General features: G+C 49.3%; 1 protein-coding gene, 1 long non-coding RNA gene and 1 pseudogene across 2 annotated transcripts; 2 read left to right on the top strand and 1 right to left on the bottom strand.

Moving 5' to 3' along the window:
• The first annotated feature begins 1,270 nt into the window (after positions 1 to 1,270).
• Positions 1,271 to 3,884, top strand: LOC125519425 (uncharacterized). The gene is made up of 2 exons (XM_048684235.2): positions 1,271 to 2,540; positions 3,611 to 3,884. The coding sequence occupies exon 1, from the start codon at positions 1,388 to 1,390 to the stop codon at positions 2,534 to 2,536; it is 1,149 nt and encodes a 382-aa protein (XP_048540192.1). The 5' UTR covers positions 1,271 to 1,387; the 3' UTR covers positions 2,537 to 2,540; positions 3,611 to 3,884.
• A 3,381-nt stretch (positions 3,885 to 7,265) lies between these two features.
• Positions 7,266 to 8,622, bottom strand: LOC147961882 (uncharacterized; annotated as a pseudogene).
• Positions 8,623 to 20,596: 11,974 nt separating this feature from the next.
• LOC147961881 (uncharacterized) lies at positions 20,597 to 21,390 on the top strand. The gene is made up of 3 exons (XR_015612401.1): positions 20,597 to 20,933; positions 21,041 to 21,098; positions 21,184 to 21,390. It is a non-coding gene; the product is annotated as an uncharacterized LOC147961881 (long non-coding RNA).
• Positions 21,391 to 26,610: the final 5,220 nt, after the last annotated feature.

Here is a 26,610-nt window from a genome sequence, read left to right as displayed (position 1 = left end):
AGAGTAGACAATGCTTGGGGCCTGCAAGACTTGTTTCCAGGGAGGCGCAGAAAGAAATGGTATGAAGCCATTGCCAGTTCCAGAGCAGCGGTATTATTGGTGTGCTCATTTATTCCTCTTTTTGTTTAGCTGTTGGCTTGAAGTAAATTTGTTTGATGCAAGCTCACAGTTTCTTCCTAGTCGAATAAATCCTTTCCTTTTCCTTTGAATAGCAAACTGAAAAACAAAGTTTTTGTACAAGAGAAAGCTATGTTTAGGAAGCGTCTGGTTTGCAATTTTCCGCTGTATGTCTCTTGATTACATCGCTTACTGAAAACGTTACCCCTTTTGGTTCGGCTGGGCCGGTTTCCATTGCTTGTTTACGCTACTTTGCAAAGCTTAGCATGTTCTGCTGACAGTCACCAATTTATGTACTCCTAAAGCGAGATCTAGAGGGTGGGCGGCGAATCGGTGTGGATGGCGACGGTTAGCGGCGGAGTGGCGGTTAGATTCCCACCGAGGCATGTTTGGTTTTAGGCCAGCAGGTAGAGGTGATGTATATTTGCATCATTTGTAGCAAAATTTTAGGCATGAAAAATAATTTGGGCACCATACACCTATAGGGCATTTGTTGGAGATTTTTTTTGGGGGGGGGGAGAGGGGGGGGGGGGGCAAAGTGATCCAAATTATAAGAATATATTGTAGACAGTGATGAACGAGGAAGAAAATTGGCACCAGTTGTTAGATATGCCCTCCTTTTCAGTTTATAGGTACTGTGCGTACCCCAAATTGTCAGCTTTAGCAATGTAATATGAATTGGATATAAAAATTATACCATTAGAACCTATAACATTTGAAGTTTCTCATTCTATATTTTTAACATATATTTTATATTACAGTTGTCGAATTATCGATACAGAATGAAATTACACTACTGAGTACAAAAAAGGGGTGGCTTTCAAACATACACGTCTAAGAGTTGCTCCCATTGTCAAACCGAACGCGTACACAGGTGTAGAGGAGGCTCAGTACAAATCCTAAACGAAGCTGAATAATGTTAATTTTCTTTAGAATAAAATAAAGAATGCAGGTCAAGGTTGAACCACTTTTTTTGTATTTCTTTTTGGCTAAGCTGGCGGTCTATGTTGGGCCTGACAAATTGGGGGCTTGGCCGGTAATAGCGAGCCCAGGAAGGAAAATCAATCACCGAGGTCTATGTTGAATGGCTTTCCAACTCCCACACGATCGGACACACCGACGGCTCCTCCCATCTCCTCGAGGGTTTCCTAATCCTACGCTCAAAAAAACAAAAACGAAATCTCGTCGAGAGTTACCAGGCGGCTGCCTGCTCGTGGCCGGCGTTCAATCCACGATCCTCACACGACTCCCGGCGACCAGCGAGAAGAAAATGGCGTCTTCTATAACGGACATCCCTGACCAGCTCCTGACCGAGATCTTCCTCCGGCTGCCCACCCCACAGGACCTCACCCGCGTCTCCGCCGCCTGCGTCACCTTCCGCCGAATCTCCACCGACAGGTCGTTCCTCCGCAGCTTCCGCTGCCTCCACGCACCATCACTTCTCGGATTCCTCGACCTCGACGGCTTCCACCCAGCCATGCCCTCCACTCCCGCCGTCCGCGCGCTCGCCGCCGCCGCCGATTTCACCTTCTCCTTCCTCCCCTCCCACCGCCGCTGGACCGTGCAGGACTTCCGTGATGGCCTTGTCCTCTTGGCCCGCAACATCGGAGAACATGGGCAGCCCCCGGTCTTCAGAGATCTCGTGGTGTGCGACCCCTTGCACCGGCGCTATGTCCTGCTCCCCCCGCTACCTCACGACCTAGCTGCTTCGCTTGAGCACCCGGTAAGCGAGGCCTGCTGGAAGCGCTTCCTCGTTCCCCTCGGCGAGGAGGAGGTAGTGGCTGGAGAGACAACATTCAGAGTCATCTTGATTTGCAAAACCAGTCTGGCTGCCTTCAACTTCTCCTCGAGCACCGATCAATGGCAAGCTGCTGTACCCAAGGATTTAAATGATTTGGCCTTTGGCAAGGGCAATATTCACAGGCGCCATTATGCTTATGGCTGTTTCTACTGGGACTGGGTGAATTTTCGGATGAAAAAGTTGCTCTTGCTTGACACCAGGAAGATGGAGTTCTCCACAGCCGACCTCCCGCCGGGAGAATGGACCTATGAAGGTATAGCCATTGTGGAGGCAGGGGGAGGCAGGCTTGGGATCTTTGGTTTCCACTGTGAAACTCCATCCGATCTCAGCTATACCGTTGCACGGAACAAAGGCGAGAGTCCCACACAATGGCAGATGGAGAAGACAATCTCACTAGATTCTAGATACAAATATTTTATCAAAGATGCAACACGGAGGTACTTGTTCTTAACGAGGAGAGAAGCCCCATCTTTTTATAATGAACTTGTTGGATATTTCTCAATCGATGTCAAGACGTTGCAGCTTCAGAGGGTTTACCATAAACAACACTATTTTATGAATGAGGCATATTCATATATCAACTTCCCACCATCATTGTTGTCTTCAAGGAGAATATGAAGTGGTAAAGTTTCTATTGCCTCCAAGTTATCTGCTTCTCTTCATAATTATCACATGACTAATCTATTGCTTCATGTTCATTATGGCAATTGGTAATTCTTGTTTGATTTAGTACTGTTTAATTTCCTGTTCTCATTGGGAAAACTAAGAAAGCTTGGGAGCATAATTGTGTTTCGTGTCTTGTTTGTTTCGATCGCCATTTTAAGAGAATGCAGTTAGTAAGAGGAACGATCTTTTACACTATGAGTTGCTTATGCATGAGTCCTGATGGAATCACTAAAAACACCAGGTCATTAGTATATTATTTTCGAGGAGTAGTTCTGATGGTCAAGATAAATGTAGAAGGGATAAAAATTTATATCCAGTTTACCTTGGATTATTTCACCTCGAGAAAATTCATTCCAGTCAAGGACAGCTCATTTTGTACACTTTTTCTTTTGATAGATGTTGGGAGGCAAAAAAGTTATCTTGTAGTCATCATCTCTTGTAGTCATCTTCAGATGAATAGTTTTATCTTGCGTTGCTGTTTCGAGATAAACGTGCATAAGATCAATGGTAGTGCTTATCAGCACGGGCAACGGTAAATTTTATTTATTGCAGCCAATCTCTCCACTACTCTTATATCCTCAGTATCATGCGTGTGCTCTGAATATCCAAGAAAATCATATTGGTTGAGATGATTGACTGAAACATAAGAAGTTTTCAGGTGGTTGCATTGTTTCTTGCTCTACCAACATTCCTAGAGTGTGCCTAGGCAGTAAATGAACTCCTGCAAAACCAATTCTGTATGAGATTTTTAGATATGAATTCATTTATATTCATGTGCCTCTGTCCAGCAGTGTATCCCAACTTCTAGTGATGCTAAGCTCACTGAACCAAGCGTTTGCAGTCACATGTTTCAGATTCAGTCGAGATCAATATTATGCTATTCTGCCCCATCCTGTGATACTACCTACCTAATATAAGTCCGCAAAATTTGTTCCTTTAAGGTAGTACAACTGTTGAAATAGTATGCACAAATTGAGTGAAAATTGTTCTTGTGTTGTCTGAGTTTTTTTTGTCTCGTTTGTCCAGATTCAGGGGAGTTGTTATCAGATCAGCTTTATGTTTTCGAAGAGACCTTGGATTTTGATAGCGTGGACTCTCTTCACAGATTTGAACACCTACCTTGCCGACAAGTTGGCGCGTGACAACCGATGGAATTTCATCTGTCTGTGGTCATGTCAATCTATGTTGTTATTGTTTCCATTCTACATCTAGCTAGATTCAGTTAACATCGTGTAACATGAATGTGCTCCTCCGTGACTTAGAATGTGACAAATGGAATTAACAGTTTCAATCAATCGCAACTGTGGTATTAGATGTGGCTGAAGTATATTTCCATGTCAAGTTTTTTCTTAGCTATTAGAGTTATGGTCTCGTTGAGGGAGAATACAGTATACTAGGCACTTGTTCTTGTTTGCATGGTACTTATAGCTTCAGTTAATGTAGCTTCAGTCAATCGACAACCGTCGTAAAGTTAGCTATCTGAAGTATATTTCCATGTCACGTTTTTTCTCAAGTACTCCCTCCAGACCAATATATAAGACGTTTTTGCAGTTCAATTTATATAGTATAAGACGTTTTTGCAGTTCTATTATTTATTAGAGTTATGATCTTGTGGAGGATAAATACAATACACGCTGAGTGCAACCACTAAAAGCCTTTGCATTCTATCAAAAATGAATGAGTGCCCCTATTTTTCCTTTTTGAGTTAGAAGCTAGAGCTTTATTAGTAGTAGGAAACATGTTGGTGCGTAGCGTCCATGACATCACCAGCAATAATCACTGGCACATCGAACTCCCGTTCTACCACATCAGAGTCTACAGATTTAATGCCAAATTTAGTTAAGCCTTGTTTCTCTGTCGACCGATCGTCTGCAGACAGATAACTCGCAACCACGCAAGTCGGCTGTGAACAAGTTTTCTGCAATTAACTCCACCACGCAATTGAAATTCTTTTATATCACAATCAATCTCCACCACTCTGAGATCTTCATATCAATTGACATAAAAGCAAGTCATATTATTTTGAGATGATTGAATGAAACTTAAAGAGTTTTCAGGTGACTGTGCATTAGCAATTTTGTCAGATGAATAGGAGGGAGCAGGCAGTTTTTTTTCCATTCCTTTCTGTGCATCATTTCGTACCAGGATGGAATTAAGTTTTTCAAGACTCGTTTCTATATGTTGACGTGCCTCTGTCTGGCTATGGATTCCAACTTGTATTGCAAATTGTAATTCTAAACACACTAAAGCTGAGTGTTTGCAGTCACATGTTTTGAGTTTAGTTGAGATAAATAAACAATATTACCATTGTGACAATGTTATTAATCACTGAAACTTCAGGATTTTTCTCTAATGATGAATTTGAGAGGGCACCCAGTTTTTTCTCCTTTTCTTTTTTGTGTCGTTTCTGTACTAGGATGGCAGATGGCAACTAGTATGTTGGTTCTCACTACCTATACGTTCGAGTTTCTTTCTTCTTTTTAAGTTAGAAGTTTGTTATATTGCTATATATACTACTAGTATAAGGACTACTGCAGCACAAATGTACCAATTCAGTATTACTTCAGTTTTCATGTCCCTTTTCTTTATGGTGACTTGCCTCTGTCTGGCTATCTATTCCAACTTGTATTAGAAATTCAATGCAAGCGCACTGAAGCGGGTGTTCGCAGTCAGATATTTCAAATTCAACTGAGATCAATATTACCAATGTGACAATGCTACTCTGCAAGAATCTTCTTTTCTCGAATACACATGAGTGTGCGTACTATATATTAAAGAGAGGGTGGGGAAAAGAAATCCCTCCACGTTGGATGTTACAAATTACATGTACACCAACTCCACACCAAGTCCGAACTACAAGATTAACTCCTCCTATCTACCCACCTAGCTAATGCCCGTAGCATATGATTGTCTCACCAGCCTGGGCATAGAAGGAGAGCAAGCATCGAACACAATAGAGTTCCTACGCTTCCACAATTCCCAGAGCACAAGTAGGAGCATTGCTCGCACATCCTTCGTGCAAGCCGTAGTATTTTGCACGTTTGCACACCATAGTAGCAATTTGGGCTCCTGATCCCGGACTCAATCCGTTCTGTTGATGTCCACGCATATGATGCTCCATATTTGTCTCGCAAAGACGCAAGCCTGGCAAGCCTATCCGAAGTCCAACATCTATTTTTGAGCGCAAGCCAAGCAAAGAAGCGGCATTGGAGGGGTACCTTCGACCTCCAAGTGAACGTGGCAGTAGGGCTAACCTCTCTTGCCCATAATTTCGCCGCATATGCCGAGCGAGCTGAGAAAGTCCCGGCTTTCTCCCAAACCCAGGTTATCGAATCTGAGGTGCTATGGTTGAGCTCCACCTGCTGTATGGCTGCCCAGAGGCTAAGGTATTCCTGAATCTTGTGGTCCAACATCTCCGGCCCGACATCGGAGACCCACATGCTCTCTGTCACTGCATGTTGCACCGTGCGGGAGTTCTTGATACTAGTGCTTACTCTTCCATAAAGGGCCGGCGCAATTTCTTGAATTCTAGAACCCTCAAACCATCTGTCTTCCCAGAAGAGGGTCGAGGTGCCATCCCCCACCATCGTCTGCGAGGCAGCCTGGAAAAGTTGTATCGCCTCATGAGGTACTGGTATATCAATTTCTACCCATGCTCATTGGCGGTCAGTACGCTGCAGCCACAGCCAGCGAGCCTGCACCACTATGTCTCTCCATGTGAGGTTGGGAATGCCCAGTCCGCCTGCCCACTATGGAGAGCAAACTTTCTCCCAATTTACCAAGCATTGTCCTCCATTCGCCTGCACTAATGTGCACCAGAGAAAGCCTCGACATATCTTGTTCATCGCCTTAATAGTTTTTTGGGGGATATCCAATACTAGCATAGCATGAATTGGGATCACACATAGCAAGGACTGAACCAAGATCAACCTACCACTCTCGGGCATGGAAAAGCTTTCCACTTTGGCAAGCACACCCAGCCAGCTGCTCCACGAGCCCCTGTAGTTGCGCCATACTTTGCTTTCTGATGGTTAATATGGAAGTCCGAGGTACTTGCATGGGAACGCGCCTGTCGAGCATCCAAGCACATGGCTAACCCTAGCCATTGTCTCCACGTTGCACCGAATTGGCAGAGCGGCGCTCTTAGTGAGGTTGGTGCGAAGGCCAGACGCCTCACCATAGAGTTGTAGGATTGCAGCTGAGACTTGGAGTTCAAGCTCTCTGGTCTTGATGAAAACCATCATGTTAGGAGCTAGGGTTCTGCCGGTTCTAGGGCGGAGATTGTAGGAGAAAGATGGAGGAAGACGAGGTCGAGGGCGCGGCGGCCAGCGGCTGGGCGCCGTCCTTGCGTGGTGGAGAAGAGGCGGCGGCGCAAGAGGCGGCTAGGGTTAGGTCTCCCGGCTCCCTAAGGGAAGTCGAGCACATACTGATTGCTTCTTGCTTGATTAGATTGATACATCTCATCTTCTTATATAGAGAGGTTTACTTGACTCCTAAGCAAACGACCCTAATAATGATAAGATAATTGGGCTAAGCCCCTTAATGATGATAAGATAACTTGGGCTACAACCCATTGGGCTAAGCCCCTAATATGCCGGTCATAACACTTCTCCCCGCCTGCACAAACAGCTCGTCCTCGAGCTGTAAGGCGGGGAAGCGCTTGCTGAACTCCTCGAGGTGATCAACCAACGTCAAACACCTCCGCGACAGCTGGGCGGCCAGGTCGCCGAGCTCGGCGGCGACGTCCTCCTCCTGAATGTAGTCTGCAGCCTCCAGGTAGAAGAGTCGGGGGCAGACGTGGCCGGGCATGTAGGTCTCGTTGCAGTTGAAGCACAACCCTTGGCGGCGACGCTCGAGTAGCTCGGCCGAGGTGAGCCGGCGGAACGGGTGCGCCGCGGTCGTGGCAAGGGGTGCCACGGAAGCCTGAGCAGGCCGACCCTGCGCGGGAACATCCGGCCAGGGTGGCGGCCCAGCGGCCCGGGACGGTGATGCCTGCTGGATGGCCACCACGCGGCGCTCGAACGCGCGGGCGTAGTACATGGCCGTCTGGAGGTCCTGGGGCCCCTGCAGCTCGACGTCCACGCGGATATGATCTGGCAGACCGCCGACGAAGAGTTCGGCCCGCTAGTGAACTGTCATGCCGGACGCGTGGCACGCTAGGGACTGAAAGCGGTCGGTGTAGTCCTGCACCGTAGAGGTGAAGGGAAGGCGACCCAACTCCGCCAACCGGCTCCCACGTATCGGCAGTCCGAATCGAAGGAGGCAGAACTCGCGAAAACGCTCCCATGGGGGCGTGCCGCCCTCGTCCTGCTCAAGGGCGTAGTACCACGTCTCTGCGGCGCCGCGGAGGTGATAAGAGGCGAGCCAGGTGCGGTCCGACGCGAGCGTCCGTTGCCCCCGGAAGAACTGCTCGCACTGGTTGAGCCAGTTGAGGGGGTCCTCGGCGCCATCGTAGGTGGCGAAGGCGAGCTTGGCGAAGCGCGGCGGTGTTTGAGCATGACCGTCGTGAGTGTACAGCTCGGCGGTACAGAGCAGCGAAGAGGATGGCGTTGGTCCGGTGTGCACAGGTGGTCCGCAGGAAAGCGGTGGCCCGTCGAAGCCAGCATGGAAACCCGCGGAGCCAGAGGCCCGTCGTACGGCAGGGAGGGCGCCGGCTGGTCCGCGGCCATGGTGTAGACTGGCGGCGGTGACGTCCCGGCCAACCAGGCCGGAAGCTGGGACGGCGAGGGCGGGAACCGCACTTGCTAAATCGGCACGCCCGTCGGCGCGCTTGTAGTCAGCCCTGTGCTGGGCGGCGGAGGCGCCGGCAGCGGCAGCTGCCTCTGCCTGGAAACGGCGGAGGCGAAGAGTGCTGCGATGGCCGCAGCCGGCCATTGTGGCCAGATCGGGGCGGGGCGGGGGCGGGGGCTGGCTGTAGCTGCAGTGGCCCGACCAGCGTCGCGGTGGCCCCGGGGTGCGGTGGCTGCCAGGGCGGTGGCGGCGAGGACCCGGGTGGCGTGGGTGACGCGGCGTGGGCCGGCGCCGGCCACTGCGGCCATTGGGGTGCGGTGGCGGGCGGCGGCTGAAGCGGCCAGTGGTGGTGTAGAGGCCCGGTCGGCGCCGCGGGTGCCGAATACCATGGCAGGGCGGCTGGCCTGGTCGCGGCGGCCGGCGGCCCGTAGGGGCCGGCTAGGTTTAGCTGTATCCCCCGGACGGCGGTGACGAGATCATTGAGGACCCCGGTGATCTCCGCCGGGGAGTAGACAGCGGCCGGTGGCGCTATGGAGGGCATCGTCTTCTGGATGGTGGCGGGGCCGGAGGATGCGACCAGCGGCGCGGACGGGGAGGGCATCGGCATGGTGAAGAAGGCCAGCGGCGCGGTGGTGACGGTCGGCAGCAGAAGCGACGGGATGGGCGGCGGCAAAGACATGATCGGAACTGAGCTACCTGATACCAAGGTGTTAGGAGCTAGGGTTCTGCCGGTTCTAGGGCGGAGATTGTAGGGGAAAGATGGAGGAAGATGAGGTTGAGGGCGCGGCGGCCGGCGGTTGGGCGCCGTCCTTGCGTGGTGGAGAAGAGGCGGCGGCGGCGCAAGAGGCGGCTAGGGTTAGGTCTCCCGGCTCCCTAAGGGGAGCCGAGCAAATACTGATTGCTTCTTGCTTGATCAGATTGATACATCTCCTCTTCTTATATAGAGAGGTTTACTTGACTCCTAAGCAAACGACCCTAATAACATAAGATAATTGGGCTAAGCCCCTAATGACGATAAGATAACTTAGGCCACAGCCCACTGGGCTAAACCCCTAATATACCGGTCATAACACATCACATCGTCGGCAAACATAGAAACTCCCTGTTGGCAGCCGTTTCGCGAAGTGGCGAGAGCAGATCCTGGCTCGCCGCAAACTCCACCATCTTGTGCAATGGCTCCATAATCAGCAGGAATAACATGGGAGATAGGGGAGCGCCTTGCCACATGCCTCGCCAGATGAAGATTGGCTTCCCCGGACATCCATTTACCATAACGCGAGTAGAAGAATTGGCTAGGAGGACAGAGATCCACTCGGTCCAGTTGGCACCAGAGCCCATACGCCTAAGGATCTCAAGCGGGAAGGGCCATTGCACGGTATCGAACGGCTTTGAAATGTCTAGCTTGAGCATCACGGTTTGCTCCTTGAGAGCGTGCAAATGCCGTGCCATGCATTGGACCATCATGAAATTATCATGGATAGATCTTCCCTTAATAAACGCACATTGATGTGCGCCTACGAGCTTAGGTAGCTTGACTGCCAGCCTATTAGCCAAGACCTTGTCAACAAAATTAATGCCCCCATGAATGAGGCTCATAGGTCGGAAATCCTTGACTTCCATTGCCCCATCAATCTTTGGCAGAAGTGAGATGATAGCCTTGTTGATAGCCGGTAGCCCACGCATGTCCCCTTGGTGAAACAAGTTAAATGCACGCATGAGGTCATCCTTTATAATGTGCCAGTAGGTGGCGAAGAAACGTCCGGTGAATCCATCTGGTCCCAGGGCTTTATCCAGGGGCATTTCCTTGATCACCATTTCCACTTCCTCCGTAGAGAACGGAGCTTCCAGCTGCGACGTGCCTAACACAGGTAGCTCGAGCTTGTCCAAATCAATGGTATGCTCTCTAGGCGGAGCCACACCAAGGAGGTTTTCGTAGTATGAGTCCACCATGATGGCTAGTTCCTCCTGGCTAGTAGCGATGGAAGTGCCCTGACACAGCGTTGTGATCATGTTTCTACGCTGACGGTAGCGCGCGTGCTGGTGAAAGAAACTGGTATTGGCATCCCCTTCCTCCAGTCTCAATAGCCTCAATCGCTGCCTTACAATCATTCTTTCCAAAGAGATAAGGCCAAGCAACTTCTTTTTCAAAAGATTCCGTAGCTCATTCTCCGGTTGGGATAAGGCTCTTTTGTCCATAGCACCATCAAGCAGTATTATCACTTCGAGGGCGATGGCAATCTGCAGTTTAACATTTTCGATCCACCGGTCACTCCATTTCTTCAGGGCCGTGGTTCTTAATTTGTTGTCCAGCAGCACGAATGGGTTCCCCTCATTTAGCACTAATGTCCATGCACTCTCCACCGTGTGGAAGAATCCCGCCGCCTTCGGCTAAAAGGATTCAAATTTGAACCTACGCCCGACGCGCACATCCACATTTAGGTCTAATAGGAGTGGGTAGTGGTCAGATATAGCAGAACCGAGGGCCGTGAGATAGGATGTTGGGTGTATTTCCTCCCAAGAAACGGTGGTAAAGACATGATCTATCTTCTCGAAAGTTGGCCGCGCCCACTCATTCGACCAAGTGTATCGACGCCCATTTAAGTATAGCTCCTTGAGCTCAAGCGAGTTCAACAACGTTCGAAAGCTTGCCATCATACGCCTATTGATCCGGTCGTTAGTTTTGTCCTCCGGGTTAACAAGAAGGTTGAAGTCCCCGGCAACTAGCCATGGTCCCGCGTGGAGGTCCCTTATCTCCTCTAGCTCATGGAGGAATTCCCGTTTTTCACCGTCTGCTAGCGGCCTGTCAAACAGCCTCACATAGGCTTGTAGAGCTTCATCACTGATCTGCTCACCCTCGTTAGCCAGGCACAATTTTCAGATTAGCACATTTTGTTGTTTCGAAGCATTCAATCCACGACCAATGCCTCTGGCAATCCTGACACTTTTCCTTAGGTTTGAGACAAGCTATCTTTTCGTGCGAGGCCGACGCTTGGTTATTGCTTGGTCACTTATCCGGTAGCCTGGAGAGGATAGGTGAAATGGCTTTAGCAAGCTCGCTATGAAGAACCTCCAGTCCGGTGCATGGCGTGCATGGCCTATCTCCAGTATCTGAAGGCCGAGTGGTAGATTGGGAGTGGCTCGACAGGCTGATAGCGAAAAATGCAGAGTCAAAGTGATGTGGTGGGGTCACCGAGTCCTCTTGTCGCATGCAGGTCATCGTGCATGCAGAAACTCCCATGGCTACCGAATCAATGGTCGAGCAGACCGAGGGCAGCAGTTCCTGGGAAAGCAGGTGGCCACTCCCAGCATGTTCTGGCTGAGAGAGCCCGTCCACGCCCACTGGGATGGGCAGCTCCACGGAACCCGCCCTGATCCTGCTTGGGGTGCGTGCCTCATCCCCTTTTGCTCTGGCATGGCGCGGGGTCCACACGGGCCGTCCTAGAGCCTGCCCGACAGACGACAGGATGCAAGCCTGGCTTGGAATGGGTGCCTGCCACACCGAAAGAGCCACCGATCTGGGGGACCCACCAATGCTCCGCTCGTTTTCTCCATCCATGGGTGGCAAAATTTCGTGTTTTGACCCTTTTTGCTAAGAAATTCAGGATATGACCCCGTTTGAACTTATTTCGGAATCTGACCCTTTTGCCTACCGTGTGCACGTCCTACCGCCATCAGCTGTGGCGGTAGGCCACTTGACGGCGACTGACGGCCGTCGACGCGTGCTGACGTGGAAAAGGGCCTACCGCCATGGGGTACGGCGGTAGGGTACTGAAGCCTACCGCCAGACCCTCTGGCGGTAGGCTGCTGTGTGGTGGATAAGGTGGGGTGGGGCTGGTTTGTGGGCCCCACCACCACTCTTCTTCCCCACTCACCTTCTTCCCCGTGCCAGCTTCTCTCCCCCTCACAAACCCACTTAGATCCACTCCATTTTCTTGAGATTTCACCGATGGATTCGGAGCATTTTCATCACCCAAGGTACCTTCCCCATTCCCCCTCCTTTTAATAAATCTGTTTTTTAATAAATCTGCACCTAGTACAGTCAGAAACTATATCGTGAGTCAATGCTCTGAATAATAAGAACAGCTTGCGCTCACAAGCTGTTTTGCCTGAAATAAACCTCTTAAGATCCAGAGAGTGCTTATAGTTGCATAGGCAACCATTCTTTATTATTACAGTCAATCTCCGCCACTCTTATATCCTCATATCATGGTTGTTCTCCTAATCTCAAAGCAAATCATCTTGGTCGAGATGATTGACCGAAACTGAAACTTTTAGGTGATTGTGTGTTAGCAGTTCTGTAAGATGGATTAGAGGGGGCACCCTGTTTTTTTTTCCTTTCATTTTTGTATTGGGATCTCGTTACCAACACCCACAGTTTCTTTCTTTTCTTTAGTCTAAGGTTTTTATACTGCTAGTTACCATAGTTTTAAATAGCCGGCCCGCTATAGCCTTTTCGGCAGAGTGCCGCTAAATGGTCGCCTTCATAAATAGCCCGCTAAGCTCTGCTATAGCTGATTTGGAGGCCCGTCACTATTTTCCATAGCCTGCTATTTAAAACACTTACCTGGAGGTCGTATAGGAACTCCTGCAACAACAGCTAGGTGCCAATTCTGAATGGCTCAAGTTTTTCACGACTCAGTTGTGTTTCCAATCTGTCCAGCTGTGTTTCCAATATGTTTATGAATACAAGCGGTTTGATTTAAATCTTTGTTGGTGGCTGAAGTTTTGTGTTGTTTGCTCTGATTCAGTGGAGTCTTAATCAGATCCGCATTCTTAATTTGAAGTGATGTTGTCATGCAACATCAATAGGATGGAGTTATCGCAGATTTGATTGCCTTGCCCCTACGAGGTGACAAATGACAATCTACAGAGCTCCTGCCCTCTGCGTCAAAAATAAAATAAAATCTACAGAGATTCACTTGGAGAGGTTATGTCTATGTTGTTCTTGTTTCATACTAAGTCTATCTTCGGTCAGTGCAGTCTTTCGATGTGGCTGTTCCCTGCCCATGAATTTGACAATGAAATTAAGAGTCCGTATCAGTCTGTAACTATGGGAAAGCTAGCCTGAAAATTTATTTCCTAAAAGTCGTGATTTTTTTTCGACTTTGAGAGTTGCTATAATATCTGACAAGTGACAAAAAGTTCTGCAACAGAACTGATGGCCAACCCCCGGACAAACAATACTGACTATATGTTTCACATTTGAACTGATGACCAACCCAAGTGCAGAGAGAACATGTTGAATAAACATAATTGAAACATGACAACATACTAGAGGTGTCAAAAAAAGCTAGCTTAAGAGTAGACAATGCTTGGGGTATGCAAGACTTGTTTCTACGGAGGCGCAGAAAGAAATGGTATGAAGCCATTGCCAGTTCCAGAGCAGCGGTATTATTGGTGTGCTCATCCTTTCCTCTTTTTGTTCAGCTGTTGGCTTCTCTGTTCTGAAAGTAAATTAGTGATCACGGGCAACATCAACATCGAAGCCGCCCCGTCCTCGGGCGCTCCCACGGGCGGCAGGGGAGAGAAACCCTACCGCTGCCGCCGCCGGAGTTCCCTCCTCCCCTTCTCCCTCCCTCGCCGTCGTGATGTGGCCGTCAGTGCCGCAGCAAAACCTGATCATATTACAAATTCTAATATTTTGATGATGGGTACAATGGCACTTAAAATACTGTCACCAGAACCAGAGCCTGAAGAAGTCAAGCCTAATTTTCGTACGCCAAGCTGGATAATTGTCGGTGCTATTTCGGTCCAGGTCACATGAGGTTTACGTGCAGAAGCGTTTTAAATCCAAGGTGCTATAGTACGGTTAAGGTATATTTTGGTTCCTAGTGATCAGCGTTGCCGGATAGTTAATTAGTAAATTCTTGGCTGTTAGGTAAAGGAACTTTTCCTTAGGCGTGAGATTTAGAGGAGTCATAGTAATACTAGGAGTCATGTTCGGTTTATGGTTAGGAAGAGAGTCCGTATCAGTTTTGTTTTGCTCGTGGGCCGGTTTGATCGGATGTGTGATGCCTATATAAAAGGCTGGCTACGGCCGATGTAAAAGGCAGATTTTTGTATTAGTCGTGAGTTCAATAAAACTACAGAAAACATCCCATGTCGGGGGACACCAAATATCTTTGTTGCTGATCCGAAGGGATTTTGTTGCTGCTGCATGTGGAGTCGATCAAATCTACTCGACACAAGTTTCTGATCTTACGGTCTTGCCTCTTTGCTCGACCGGAATTTCTTGTTCCTGCTGCTAGTACCGTGAAAGATCGGGCCGTCGACGACTCGCCATCTAGTCGAGTCTACATCAAGTGGTATTCAGAGCTAAGGTTATTCACGGTACTGTGTTGATCAAGATGTCGACCTCGGTCAACAAGGGTGATGAGGTTGCCGCTGATTCTGAGGAAATAGTACGTCCAGTGTATGCGGATGATATTCCCCAAAATATTCAGGATGGTTTTGACCACACATGCAACTACATCAAGCAATGTCATGATGCGCTAGGCAAAAGAATAGATGTCCTGATCACTCGGTTCGATGGTTTGGCAGACATCGTCAATATGCCGGCAACGAATTCTGCACCACCACAGACTGCTCCGGCTGCTCCACTGCATTATGCACCACCAGCTCGCGATGGACATGCCGGCGTACATGATCGCCGTTTGGCGGCACAACCTCATGCTGGAGATGATGGTTTCGATGATGGCGTTGACCAGGCAGGGTACGCTCCACGACCACGACACTATGAGCCTCGTCCTGAAACTTCCGTTCATGGTGGAGTGCATGACCGAGTTGGTCAAGCTGTGCGTGTGCCTTTGGATGATGGAATTGGGCGCATAAAAATTTCAATTCCTTCGTTCTCCGGCAAGTGCGAACCGGAAGGCTATTTGGAGTGGGAGATGCGTGTTGATCAAATTTTTGATGCCCATCATTATAGCGAGGAGAAGAAAGTTCAACTTGCTGGAATTGAGTTCACTGGTTACGCGCTAATTTGGTGGAATCAAATTTGTCGTTCAAGACATCGCCCGACGACTTGGCGAGGTATGAAAGAATTCATGAGGCGACGTTTTGTTCCTGAGCACTATAAAAGAGATATGTACAACAAGTTGCAGCGGCTCTCTCAAGGTAATATGAGTGTTGATGAATATTACAAGGAGATGGAATTGCTTATGATACGTACAGGGACAACGGAGGATCCGGAGGCGACCATGGCACGTTTCTTTAACGGGCTAAATATCGAGGTGCAGGATCATGTTGAGATGGTGGTCTACTACAACATACAAGATCTTGTGCACCAAGCTATGCGTGCGGAACAACAGATTAAGCGGCGCCAAGTCAACACAGTTCCCAGTACCACTTTAAACACATGGCGACGCTCACAGTATAAAAATGAGGATGTCGGTCCTAGCTCCAGGGCGACATCATCAAATCGCTCTCATGGTTCCGTGCAAAAGGATGTTTCAAAATCAGGACTGTCGATGGTTGATTCTAGTGCACAGTCGACCAGATGCGCTAGTGACATAGAGTGTTTCAAATGTGGAGGAAGGGGACATATGAAGCGTGAATGTTCTAATGAGAAAAGAGTGTTGCTCACGAGAGATGGCTATGCATCCGCTAGTGATGAAGAGGCAGTTTCTGACACTTCTAGTGAAAAATCTAAGGATGCTGAAAATGTTGTTGCAAGTTTTGAAGCTGCGGAGTCATATCCTTCACTAATGGTGCAACGAGTGCAAGAGGATCGCATTGAGTATTTTTCAGACTCAGTGCAAAGTCAATAGCACCAATTGTAAATTGATTATAGATGGAGGAAGCTACACCAATGCGGTTAGCAAGGGATTGGTGGAAGCTTTGAAGTTACCTACATGGAAGCACCCACAACCACACTACATTGAGTGGTTATACCAGTCTGGTAAACTGAAAGTTACTCACAAGGTGCGTGTGAATTTTTCAGTAGGTGATTATAAAGATACAATAATTTGTGATGTCTTGCCAATGGATGCATGTCACTTGTTGTTGGGAAGACCATGGCAATATGACCGTCGTGCCACACACGAGGGTCGGTCGAACACTTACTCCTTTTGGGATGTCGGAAGACGTCGTGTGCTCCAGTCTATGTTTGCGGAAGAAATCAAGGTGAATACAAATATTTCCTTGAAGAAGAAGAAGGTCAGCAAAATTGTTGCAAAACCGAGGACGGTTTTGATTCAAGGAGGAGGGGATGATGTGGCCGTCAGTGCCGTAGCAAAACCTGATCATATTACAAATTCTAATATTTTGATGATGGGTACAATGGCACTTAAAATACCGTCACCAGAACCAGAGCCTGAAGAAGTCAAGCCTAATTTTCATACGCCAAGCTGGATAATTGTCGGTGCTATTTCGGTCCAGGTCACATGAGGTTTACGTGCAGAAGCGTTTTAAATCTAAGGTGCTATAGTACGGTTAAGGTATATTTTGGTTCCTAGTGATCAGCGTGGTCGGATAGTTAATTAGTAAATTCTTGGTTGTTAGGTAAAGGAACTTTTCCTTAGGCGTGAGATTTAGAGGAGTCATAGTAGTACTAGGAGTCATGTTCGGTTTATGGTTAGGAAGAGAGTCCGTATCAGTTTTGCTTTGCTCGTGGGCCGGTTTGATCGCATGTGTGATGCCTATATAAAAGGCTGGCTACGGCCGATGTAAAAGGCAGATTTTTTTATTAGTCGTGAGTTCAATAAAACTACAGAAAACGTCTCATGTCGGGGGACACCAAATATCTTTGTTGCTGATTCGAAGGGATTTTGTTGCTGCTGCGTGTGGAGTCGATCAAATCTACTCGACACAAGTTTCTGATCTTACGGTCTTGCCTCTTTGCTCAACCGGAATTTCTTGTTCCTGCTGCTAGTACCGTGAAAGATCGGGCCGTCGACGACTCGCCATCTAGTCGAGTCTACATCACGTCGCCAAAGGGCGCGGCCGAGCGAAGCCCCGCCGGCGGCGACGGTGGCGGGGATTCCACATCTCCTCGCGCTTGGGGCCGAGGCGCTGGCCGAGGCTGCCTCACCTAGGTGCTGCGGCCCGCGTCGGGCGCAACAGCATGATGCGGGGCCGGTGCAAGTGGCGCCGGGGCCGGGCGGTGGTGCGACGGGCGACGCCGAGGTGGTCTACCCTGGAGCCCCGATGGCGGATGTGGCAGGTCGAGGCGGGTGTTCGGATCTGGCTCCAGGGGTGCGGGCCGTGTGCGGCGCGGGTCGCGAGCGGCTGCCCTTGCCGTTGCCCCGTGCTGGCTGGGGTAGCGGCGCGACAGAGGTGGGCGCCCTCCTTATTCCTCCTCTGCTCATTGGCTAGGGGGAGCTTGAGGGCGTGGCTGGTTGGTGCTTGTTGCGGCATGGTCAGATTTGGCCGGATCTGGCCCTGCGTGCCGACGGGCGGCCCGGGGTGCTGGTAGCGGTTGGTCGGGTTACTTCACGGATGTGGGCTGCCATGACGTGGTGGTGGCTCATAGCGGTGGTTTGGGTCGTTTCACGGCGGCGGCCGGACATCTCCGGCGTCGGCTCGTCGGAAAGTGGCCTGTTTTGGCCTTCGATTCCTCTCCTCGTCGTTCAGACAATACCTTCATCGAAGGGCTGGCCCTCTCCCAGCTGCAGTCCATCACCCTTCTCGCGCTCGGTGCTGCGGGACTGATCTCGTCTCGTGCCTGGCAGCAGGACCGAGCTCATCTCGCACCCGGCAGCAGGATGGAGCTCGTCTCGCGCCCGGCAGCAGGACCGAGCCCATCTAGCACCCGGTGCAGCAAGACAAGGAGATGGAGGCCCGTTTCGGCCGGCCTCTTAGGTCTCGGCGATGGGGGTCGCCCAGGGGTGCGAAAGACGGGATCTTTCCATTCATCTCTTTGGTTGGAGTAGCAGCCGGTCTCGGGTGAGGTGGTGTCAAGGTCTTGGATGCTAGGGCGGCGGCCCTGGAGGTGGTAGCGTGGTGCTCATGGGCAGAGCCCGTGGCTTGGTGCTGCCTCGTGACCATGGCCGTGTGGGCAGCATGGTTGCCGGGGTGTGGCGTTCGGTGGTGGTGATTGTTCACCGGGGTGAAGACCTGCTCTATCTTCGGACGGAGCGGCGGCGGCGAATCGTTCCCTTCTTGAAGGCATCATCGTGGCCTTCATTGCCCGTCGGGTTGCTCCAGGGGAAATCCTGACCCTCGTGTCGGGCGGTGGCGGCGCTCCGGTGTCGTTCCCTTCCTGAAGGCGACGCCTTGGAGCCCTCGGTTCGCCATATGCGGCTTCACCTCTTGGCGGTGGCGTGTTCACAGCTAAGATCTCCGGTTACTCTTGTAGTGCTAGGGTGGGGTTGCTGCGCTCAACATCTTTGTATCCTGCCTTGGGTGTGTGTTGTGTTGACATGCGTTTGTACCGGGTTTGTTGATGATCTTTGTTTTATATATAAAGCGGGGCGAAAGCCTTTTTCGGTAAAGTAAATTAGTTGGATGCAAGCTCACTATTTCTTTCCAGTCGAACAAATCCTTTTCTTTGCCTTTGAACAGTAAACTGAAAAAAAATATTTCTGTACAAGAGAAAGCTAAGCTTAGTACACGTCTGGTTTGCAATTTCCCACCGTACGTCTCCTGATTGGATCGCTTACTTTTTTTGAAATTTTCACGCGGGGGCGGGGGGGGGGGGTGGAGATTTCTCCACCTGAATTTTCATATATCTGGGCCGGACCGCCCGAGTAAACAGGACAGCATTACATTTTTTACAAGCATGGAAGGAGATAGAGGAGTGGGGGGGGGGGTGCAACACTAGGCGGTCATGCACTGAATCCACACATCGGCAACGTCCTTGAGAGCCGCAGGGAGGCGGACACGCCACAACACGGCATCCTCTATCCAAAGCTGCAGTAGCCGGGGAAGCGAGGGTGGCATGTTCTGGAAGACCACCGCGTTGCGGTGCTTCCAAAGTTGCCAGCAGCAAAGGAGTAAGAAAGCTGGCTCCGTCTGAGGAGGGACCAAGCCCGGAGGTGACATAAGGTGCAACAGCTTGACGGTGGAGACTGTCGGGGACGCCCCGACAGAGGCCCAGAACTGCTGGGCAAAGGGGCAAGCAAAGATGAGGTGATCGGCCGTCTCGAGCGGAGCCGAGCAAATAGGGCAGCCAGCCCCGGCCACCTCAACAATGTGCTTACGCAGAAGCACATCTCTCGTATGAATCCAAGCCTGGACCAGGAGCCAGGCGAAGAAGCGGACCCTGCTGGGGGCGTAGCTCGTCCAGATGAAGTTGGCGAAAGGTGCTCCCACACCACCACAGTGGCATAGCTGGTAAACCCCGACAGAGGAGAGGTCGGTCCCTTTGGCACAGCCAGGGCGGAGAGCTCGAGCGTCGGCCTCCTCGGACAGAACCAGCGCTTGGATGATGGGGAGGAGGACTCCTCGCTTGCGCGCTCCAGTGTGGTTTAGACGTGGTACAAGCTCCCCGTCGAGCCCATGCTGGACGACGTGGGCAACTGAGACGTTCGGCGAGGTGACGAGGGAGAAGAGAGAGCTCATCTGGATGGAGAGGCGCCACCAGGGAGCCAAGAGTCGAGCCAGAACGCCGTCGTGCGCCCGTCTCCGACGGAGACAGTGGTGAGCGCCTGGTACAAAGGCATAAGTTTGGCGAGGGACGACCAATGTGGTCCGGGGCGCGACATGGCCGACGCTGGGGTTAGGAGAGAGCGACCCAATTCGCCCCAAACCCAACGCGCCCACGGTGAGTCCTGGCGAGAGTGAAGTCGATGGAGGAGCTTCAGCAGGAGGCACTGGTTCTGGACTGGGAGGGCGCGCACCCCCAACCCCCCTCCTCCTTTGTCCATGTGACACGGTCCCAAGCGACAAGGCACTGCGCCCCCGATGCTTTGTCCGCACCGGTCCACAGGAAAGACCGCCGCAGGGCATCGATTGCCTGAAGGACAGACGGAGGTACCTCCATCGCAGCCATGGCGTATGTGGGGAGCGCGTCACTAGTAGAAAAAGGGTCAATCGTGAAGCACATTAGTGCCGGTTTGTATTTGAGCCGGCACTAATGTATACATTAGTGCCGGTTCCAATGGCTAGCCGGGCTGCTTTCATTAGTACCGGTTTGTGGAGAACCTTTAGCACCGGTTCGTGCCACGAACCGGTACTAATGAGAGTGGTGGCAGGATGTTGCCAGAGTGGGGCCCCTCCAGCACCTTTAGTACCGGTTCGTGCCATGAACCTGTACTAAAGGTCGTCCTATATAAACCCTTCGTCCACCAGCACTCTGTTCTTCCCCCTTTCCCCTCTCCGGCCCTCTCCTCTATTCTTCCCTTCTTCCTCTCGAGTTCATCACAAAATTTGCCCAAAATTTGTCAAGATTTGAAGGCCCTCATCCATTCAAATGATCACAAAGGTTAGCAACTTTGTCCTTTCATCTCTCATTGCTAGATTAGCTCTTGCATTGGTTTATATAGTGATTAATTTGTGAGTTTAGTAATTTGGGAGGATATATATATATATATGTGCTAGTATTTGATTTATATGCAATTTGAGGTCAAAAATAACACTTAGTTTGCATATGTAGGTGTGGTTTACTTAGTGCCTTCTAAATCTCCATCGTAGCCACCGTCGATCGCCCGCACCGTCCCGTCGCCGGCACCACCTTGTAGTGAGCCTCTTGTTCATGAAATTTTATATAAAAATTGATGTTTGTGATTTGGATATATAGTTACTCGTATAATTATCTTACCCGTACGTTGTTTGTTATACATATAGTGCCATGGTTTTGATATCCATCCCCGTCGGCCCTAGTCCTTGTTATGATTCGGATGTGGTATGTATATTCTCTTTTAAAACTAGTTGCATTTCGTGTTTATGACAAATTATGCCCATCAAGTTGACATAGAAATTTTTTCTAGGAGGTATCTGAACCTGAAATTCCAACCGACCCTATTGCCGAGAGGTTAAATTTAGTTGAAAGAGAAAACGAGTACTTGAAAGAAAAATTGAAAAGAATTGAGGGGGAGAAGATGGAATTGGAGTTGCATGTTGCTGATGTCGTCGATGATCACAAGATCAAGATGGAGAAAATGCGCTTGAAGATTAGAAAGATTAGAAAATATGCCATCGATAATGAGGCTTGGTATCATTATGCTGTTGGATCCATTGTTACCTTAGTTGCGATCTTGATCGTATTTGTTGTTGCATTTAAATGCTTTAGCTAGAGAGTTATTTGTTTGTTGTATTTAAGTGTTGTATGAACTTTATGTATGAACTTGTATTAATTTGGTCTATTCGGTGTTGTGTAATGAAGATGAGCCGACAATGGATGTACGATGACCGATGCTCTCCCTAGTTCGTTGAGGGCGTGCGTACTTTTCTGCTTGCGGCTGAGGCAAACAAGCGGGCGGATGATTTTATGCCTTGTCCATGTGCTCGCTGTAAGAATGGTCAAAATTACTCTACGTCAAGAACCATTCACGTCCACCTGTTTAAGACCGGTTTCATGCCCCATTATAATGTTTGGACCAAGCACGGAGAAAGAGGGGTTATGATGGAAGACAATGAAGAAGAAGAGGACGACGACAGCTATCCTGGCCATGGGTTCCCTGAATACGATGATACAACAATGGGGGAAGAAGCTGAGCCGGTAATGTGGGAAGAAGCTGAGCCGGCAATGCGGGAAGAAGCTGAAGAAGAGGCATCAGATGAGCCCGTTGATGATCTAGGTCGGGCCATTGCCGATGCAAAGAGAAACTGCGCAAGTGATTTGGAGAAGAAGAAGTTGCAGCGCATGTTAGAGGATCACAAAAAATTGTTGTACCCGAATTGCGTTGGTGACAAGAAAAAGCTGGGCACCACACTGGAATTGCTGCAATGGAAGGCAGAGAATGGTGTATCTGACAAGGGATTTGGAAAGTTGCTGGTAATGATAAAGGATATGCTTCCAGAGGACAACGAATTGCCCGAGAGTACGTACGAAGCAAAGAAGGTTGTCTGCCCTCTAGGGTTAGAGGTGCAGAAGATACATGCATGCCCTAATGATTGCATCCTCTACCGCGGTGAGTACGAGGATTTGAACGCTTGCCCGGTATGTGGTGCATTGCGCTATAAGATCTGCCGCGATGACCCTGGTGATGTCGAGGGCCGGCACCCCAGGAAGAAGATTCCTGCCAAGGTGATGTGGTATGCTCCTATAATACCACGGTTGAAACGTTTGTTCCAAAACAAAGAGCATGCCAAGGCGATGCGATGGCACAGAGAAGACCGTAAGAAAGACGGAAAGTTGAGAGTACCCGCTGACGGGTCGCAGTGGAGAAAAATCGAAAGAAAGTACGGGAAGGAGTTTGCAGATGACGCAAGGAGCGTATGGTTTGGTCTAAGCGCAGATGGCATTAATCCTTTTGGGGAGCAGAGCAGCAACCATAGCACCTGGCCTGTGACTCTATGTTTGTATAAGCTTCCTCCTTGGTTGTGCATGAAGCGGAAGTTCATTATGATGCCAGTGCTCATCCAAGGCCCTAAGCAACCCGGCAACGACATTGATGTGTACCTAAGGCCATTAGTTGAAGAACTCTTACAACTGTGGAATGGAACAGGTGTACGTGCGTGGGATGAGCACATGGGGGAAGAATTTGACCTAAAGGCGTTGTTGTTCGTGACCATAAATGATTGGCCTGCTCTCAGTAACCTTTCAGGACAGACAAACAAGGGATACCGCGCATGCACGCACTGTTTGGACGATACCGACAGTATATATTTGGCTAATTGTAAGAAGAATGTGTACCTAGGACATCGTCAATTTCTTCCGAGCAGGCATCCCGTAAGAAAGAAAGGCAAGCATTTCAAAGGTGAGGCAGATCACCGGACGAAGCCTCGCCACCGTACTGGTACTGATGTACATGATATGGCCAAGGATTTGAAGGTGGTCTTTGGAAAGGGTCCTGGTGGACAACCTGTTCCGAATGACGCTGACGGACGCGCACCCATGTGGAAGAAGAAATCTATATTTTGGGACCTGCCCTATTGGAAAGACCTCGAGGTCCGCTCCGCAATCGACGTGATGCACGTGACGAAGAATCTTTGTGTGACCCTGCTTGGCTTCTTGGGCGTGTATGGGAAGACAGAAGATACACTTGAGGCACGGGAGGACCAGCAACGTATGCACGGAAAAGACGGCATACATCAGGGTCATGCAAGATACGCTCTTACCAAAGAAGAGAAGGAAATCTTCTTTGAATGCCTGCTCAGTATTAAGGTACCGTCTGGCTTCTCGTCGAATATAAAGGGAATTATAAACATGGCAGAGAAAAAGTTCCAGAACCTAAAGTCTCATGACTGCCACGTGATTATGATGCAACTGCTTCCGGTTGCATTGAGGGGGCTTCTACCGGAAAATGTTCGATTAGCCATTGTGAAGCTATGTGCATTTCTCAATGCAATCTCTCAGAAGGTAATCGATCCAGAAATCATACCAAGGTTACAGAATGATTTGGTGCAATGTCTTGTCAGTTTCGAGTTGGTGTTCCCACCATCCTTCTTCAACATCATGACGCACGTCCTAGTTCACCTATGCGAAGAGATTAACGTTTTGGGTCCTGTATTTCTACACAATATGTTCCCCTTTGAGAGGTTCATGGGAGTCTTAAAGAAATATGTTCATAACCGTGCTAGGCCAGAAGGAAGCATCTCCAAGGGCCGTCAAAATGAGGAGGTAATTGAGTTTTGTATTGACTTTATTCCTGACCTTAAGCCGATTGGTGTTCTTGAATCGCGGCATAAGGGCAGACTGGATGGAAAAGGCACGCTAGGAGGGGAACAAATAATATGTATGGACGGACATTCTCTCACTGAAGCACACTACACAGTTCTACAGAATTCCGCCTTGGTGGCTCCGTATATGGATGAACACAAGAATTTGCTACGCTCCAAACACCCGGAGCGGTCTGATGACTGGATTACACGTGAACAAACCAGGAGTTTCGCCAGCTGGTTGCAAGCACGTACCATGCGTGACACCTCTATTGAAGATGACCTGTACTTGCTGTCCCAGTTACCATCTTCGAATATAATGACTTTCAAAGGGTACGAGATAAATGGTAATACATTTTACACGATCGCCCAAGATAAGAAGAGCACCAACCAAAACAGTGGTGTCCGCTTTGATGCAGAAACCAGGACGGGAAAGGAAACATATTATGGTTATATACAGGACATATGGGAACTTGACTATCGACGTGGTTTGAAGGTCCCTTTGTTTCGGTGCAAATGGGTCAATATGACACGAGGCGGGGTAACGGAAGACCCGCAGTACGGAATGACAACAGTGGATCTCAACAATCTTGCGTATGCAGACGAACCATTCGTCCTAGCCAATGATGTGGCACGGGTTTTCTATGTGAAGGACATGTCTACCAAGCCAAGAAAAAGAAAAGATAAGGAAGTGAATGCATCGTACGATGAGTCAAAGCGGCACATAGTTCTTTCTGGGAAGAGAAACATCGTGGGAGTGGATGACAAGACAGACAAGTCAGAAGATTATGAAAAGTTTGATGAAATTGCTCCATTCACAGTGAATATTGACCCGAGCATCCCGTTAAATGATGAAGATTTTCCATGGCTATGACGCAAAGGGACACACGCGAAGAAAAAGTTTCACACCCAAAGATCTGGGATGTGATCGGCTTAGCTATCATCACTTTCTTCTGTGTTTCACACCCAGGAGGGAATCTCTGTAATAGTTAGGGTAGCTAGTTACGTGTTTTGGCATTTGAAACGCGAAGAAATTTTATGTGCAAGCAAATTCTTTCATGCATTTATTGATTTTTTCAGCTAAATGACCCTGAAATTGAAAAGCATTTCAAATGAACTCAGAAAAGGATGAAAGTTGCCATGGTATCATAATTTCACCCACATAGCATGTGCAAAAAAGTAGAGAGGGTTACCGCAAAAACTGGATACACTTCGTGTACAAAATGGACAATCTGTTTCGAAGTATCAGGGTTTCGGACGAAAACTCATCCGTTACAAAGGCATTTCATTTTTAAATAACTTAAGCATTACCAAATTGAATATAATGATAAAACACACTAATATTAAACATAATAAAAAAGAATCACTGGAAAATGTATTTTTAAAGTTAAGTTATTCACAAACTAGTGATTCACACAAATTTCAAATAATTCAAAATTTAAACTATTCAAATTTAAAAACTACCGGCACTAACTGAAAGTTTCTAAAAACTATCAAAAATATTCACAAAGAAACTCTAAATACAGCAAAAAACAACTAAAAATAAATAAAACAAAATAAATAAAGCAGAAAAGAAAAAACTAAATGAAAAAAGCCCACCTACCGGGCCACAGCGGCCTGCATACGACTAGAAACCCAACCTGTTGTTGGGCCAGGATGCAGGCCCGCAAGCCCAATAGGCCCCACAGGGCAGAGTAGCAGAGGTAGGCCCAGAAGGCCTGCTTTAGAGAGGAGCTCGAGACAGCAGCGGCGGCGGGGCTTATAAGCAGGTGTGAGCGCCCTTCGGCTAGCGAGGTGGGACTAAACTTCTGCGCCCCTCGCCTGGCAGCGCAACCCCTTTAGTACCGGGTCATGGCGCCAACCGGTACTAAAGGGGGGGCCTTTAGTACCGGTTGGAGCCAGGAACCGGTACTAAAGGGGGGTGCTCCCCCCTGCTTGGCCTGGCCAAAACAGGCTTTTAGTACCGGTTGGTGGCTCCAACCGGTACTAAAGGTGTCCCCTATATAAGAAACACTTCGAAAATTTTCAGTTTCTCATCTCCCACTTCTCTCTGCCGCCGCCCCGTCCGGCGCCGTCGCCGCCCCCGTCGCGCCGTCCCCGTCGACTCCGCGACGCCCCCGTCCTCGTCGCGTTATCCCCGTCGACTCCGCGGCACCCCCGTCACCGTCCCGGTCGCCGATCCCCTCGCTTCGCCGTCGCCGTCGCCTTTGGATCGACCTCGCCCTCGCTGTCGCCGTCGCCTCGACCTTGCCCGCGCGCGCTGTGAGCCCCTCCCCCGGCCCCTCTCCTCCCTCCAATCGATCGTAGCGCACACCGGCGCCGGCGCCGGCGCCGACCGTGCGCACACACACGCGCGCGCACACACACACTACATGCATGCACACACACACACACACACTACACACACACTAGACGCGCACACACACACAATTTTTCTGTTTTTAGCTTTTAGTTTTTTCTGTTTTTCTGTTTTTCATACAAAGTTTTAGATGAATTAATTAATTAGATTAGATTAATGTCAAATAGTATGTAGAAATGTTAGTTATAATATATATAATGTCAAATGTTATAGAAATGTTAGTTATATAGAAATG

Source organism: Triticum urartu, chromosome 7A (assembly GCF_056163025.1).
Source record: "Triticum urartu cultivar PI428250 chromosome 7A, HENAU_Tu73, whole genome shotgun sequence".
NCBI classification, from domain to species: Eukaryota; Viridiplantae; Streptophyta; class Magnoliopsida; order Poales; family Poaceae; genus Triticum; species Triticum urartu.
This window is presented reverse-complemented; position numbering and strand designations above follow the sequence as displayed.

Coding starts and splice junctions, on each gene's coding strand:
- LOC125519425 (XM_048684235.2), top strand. CDS start 1,388: ATGGCGTCTTCTATAACGGACATCCCTGACCAGCTCCTGACCGAGATC.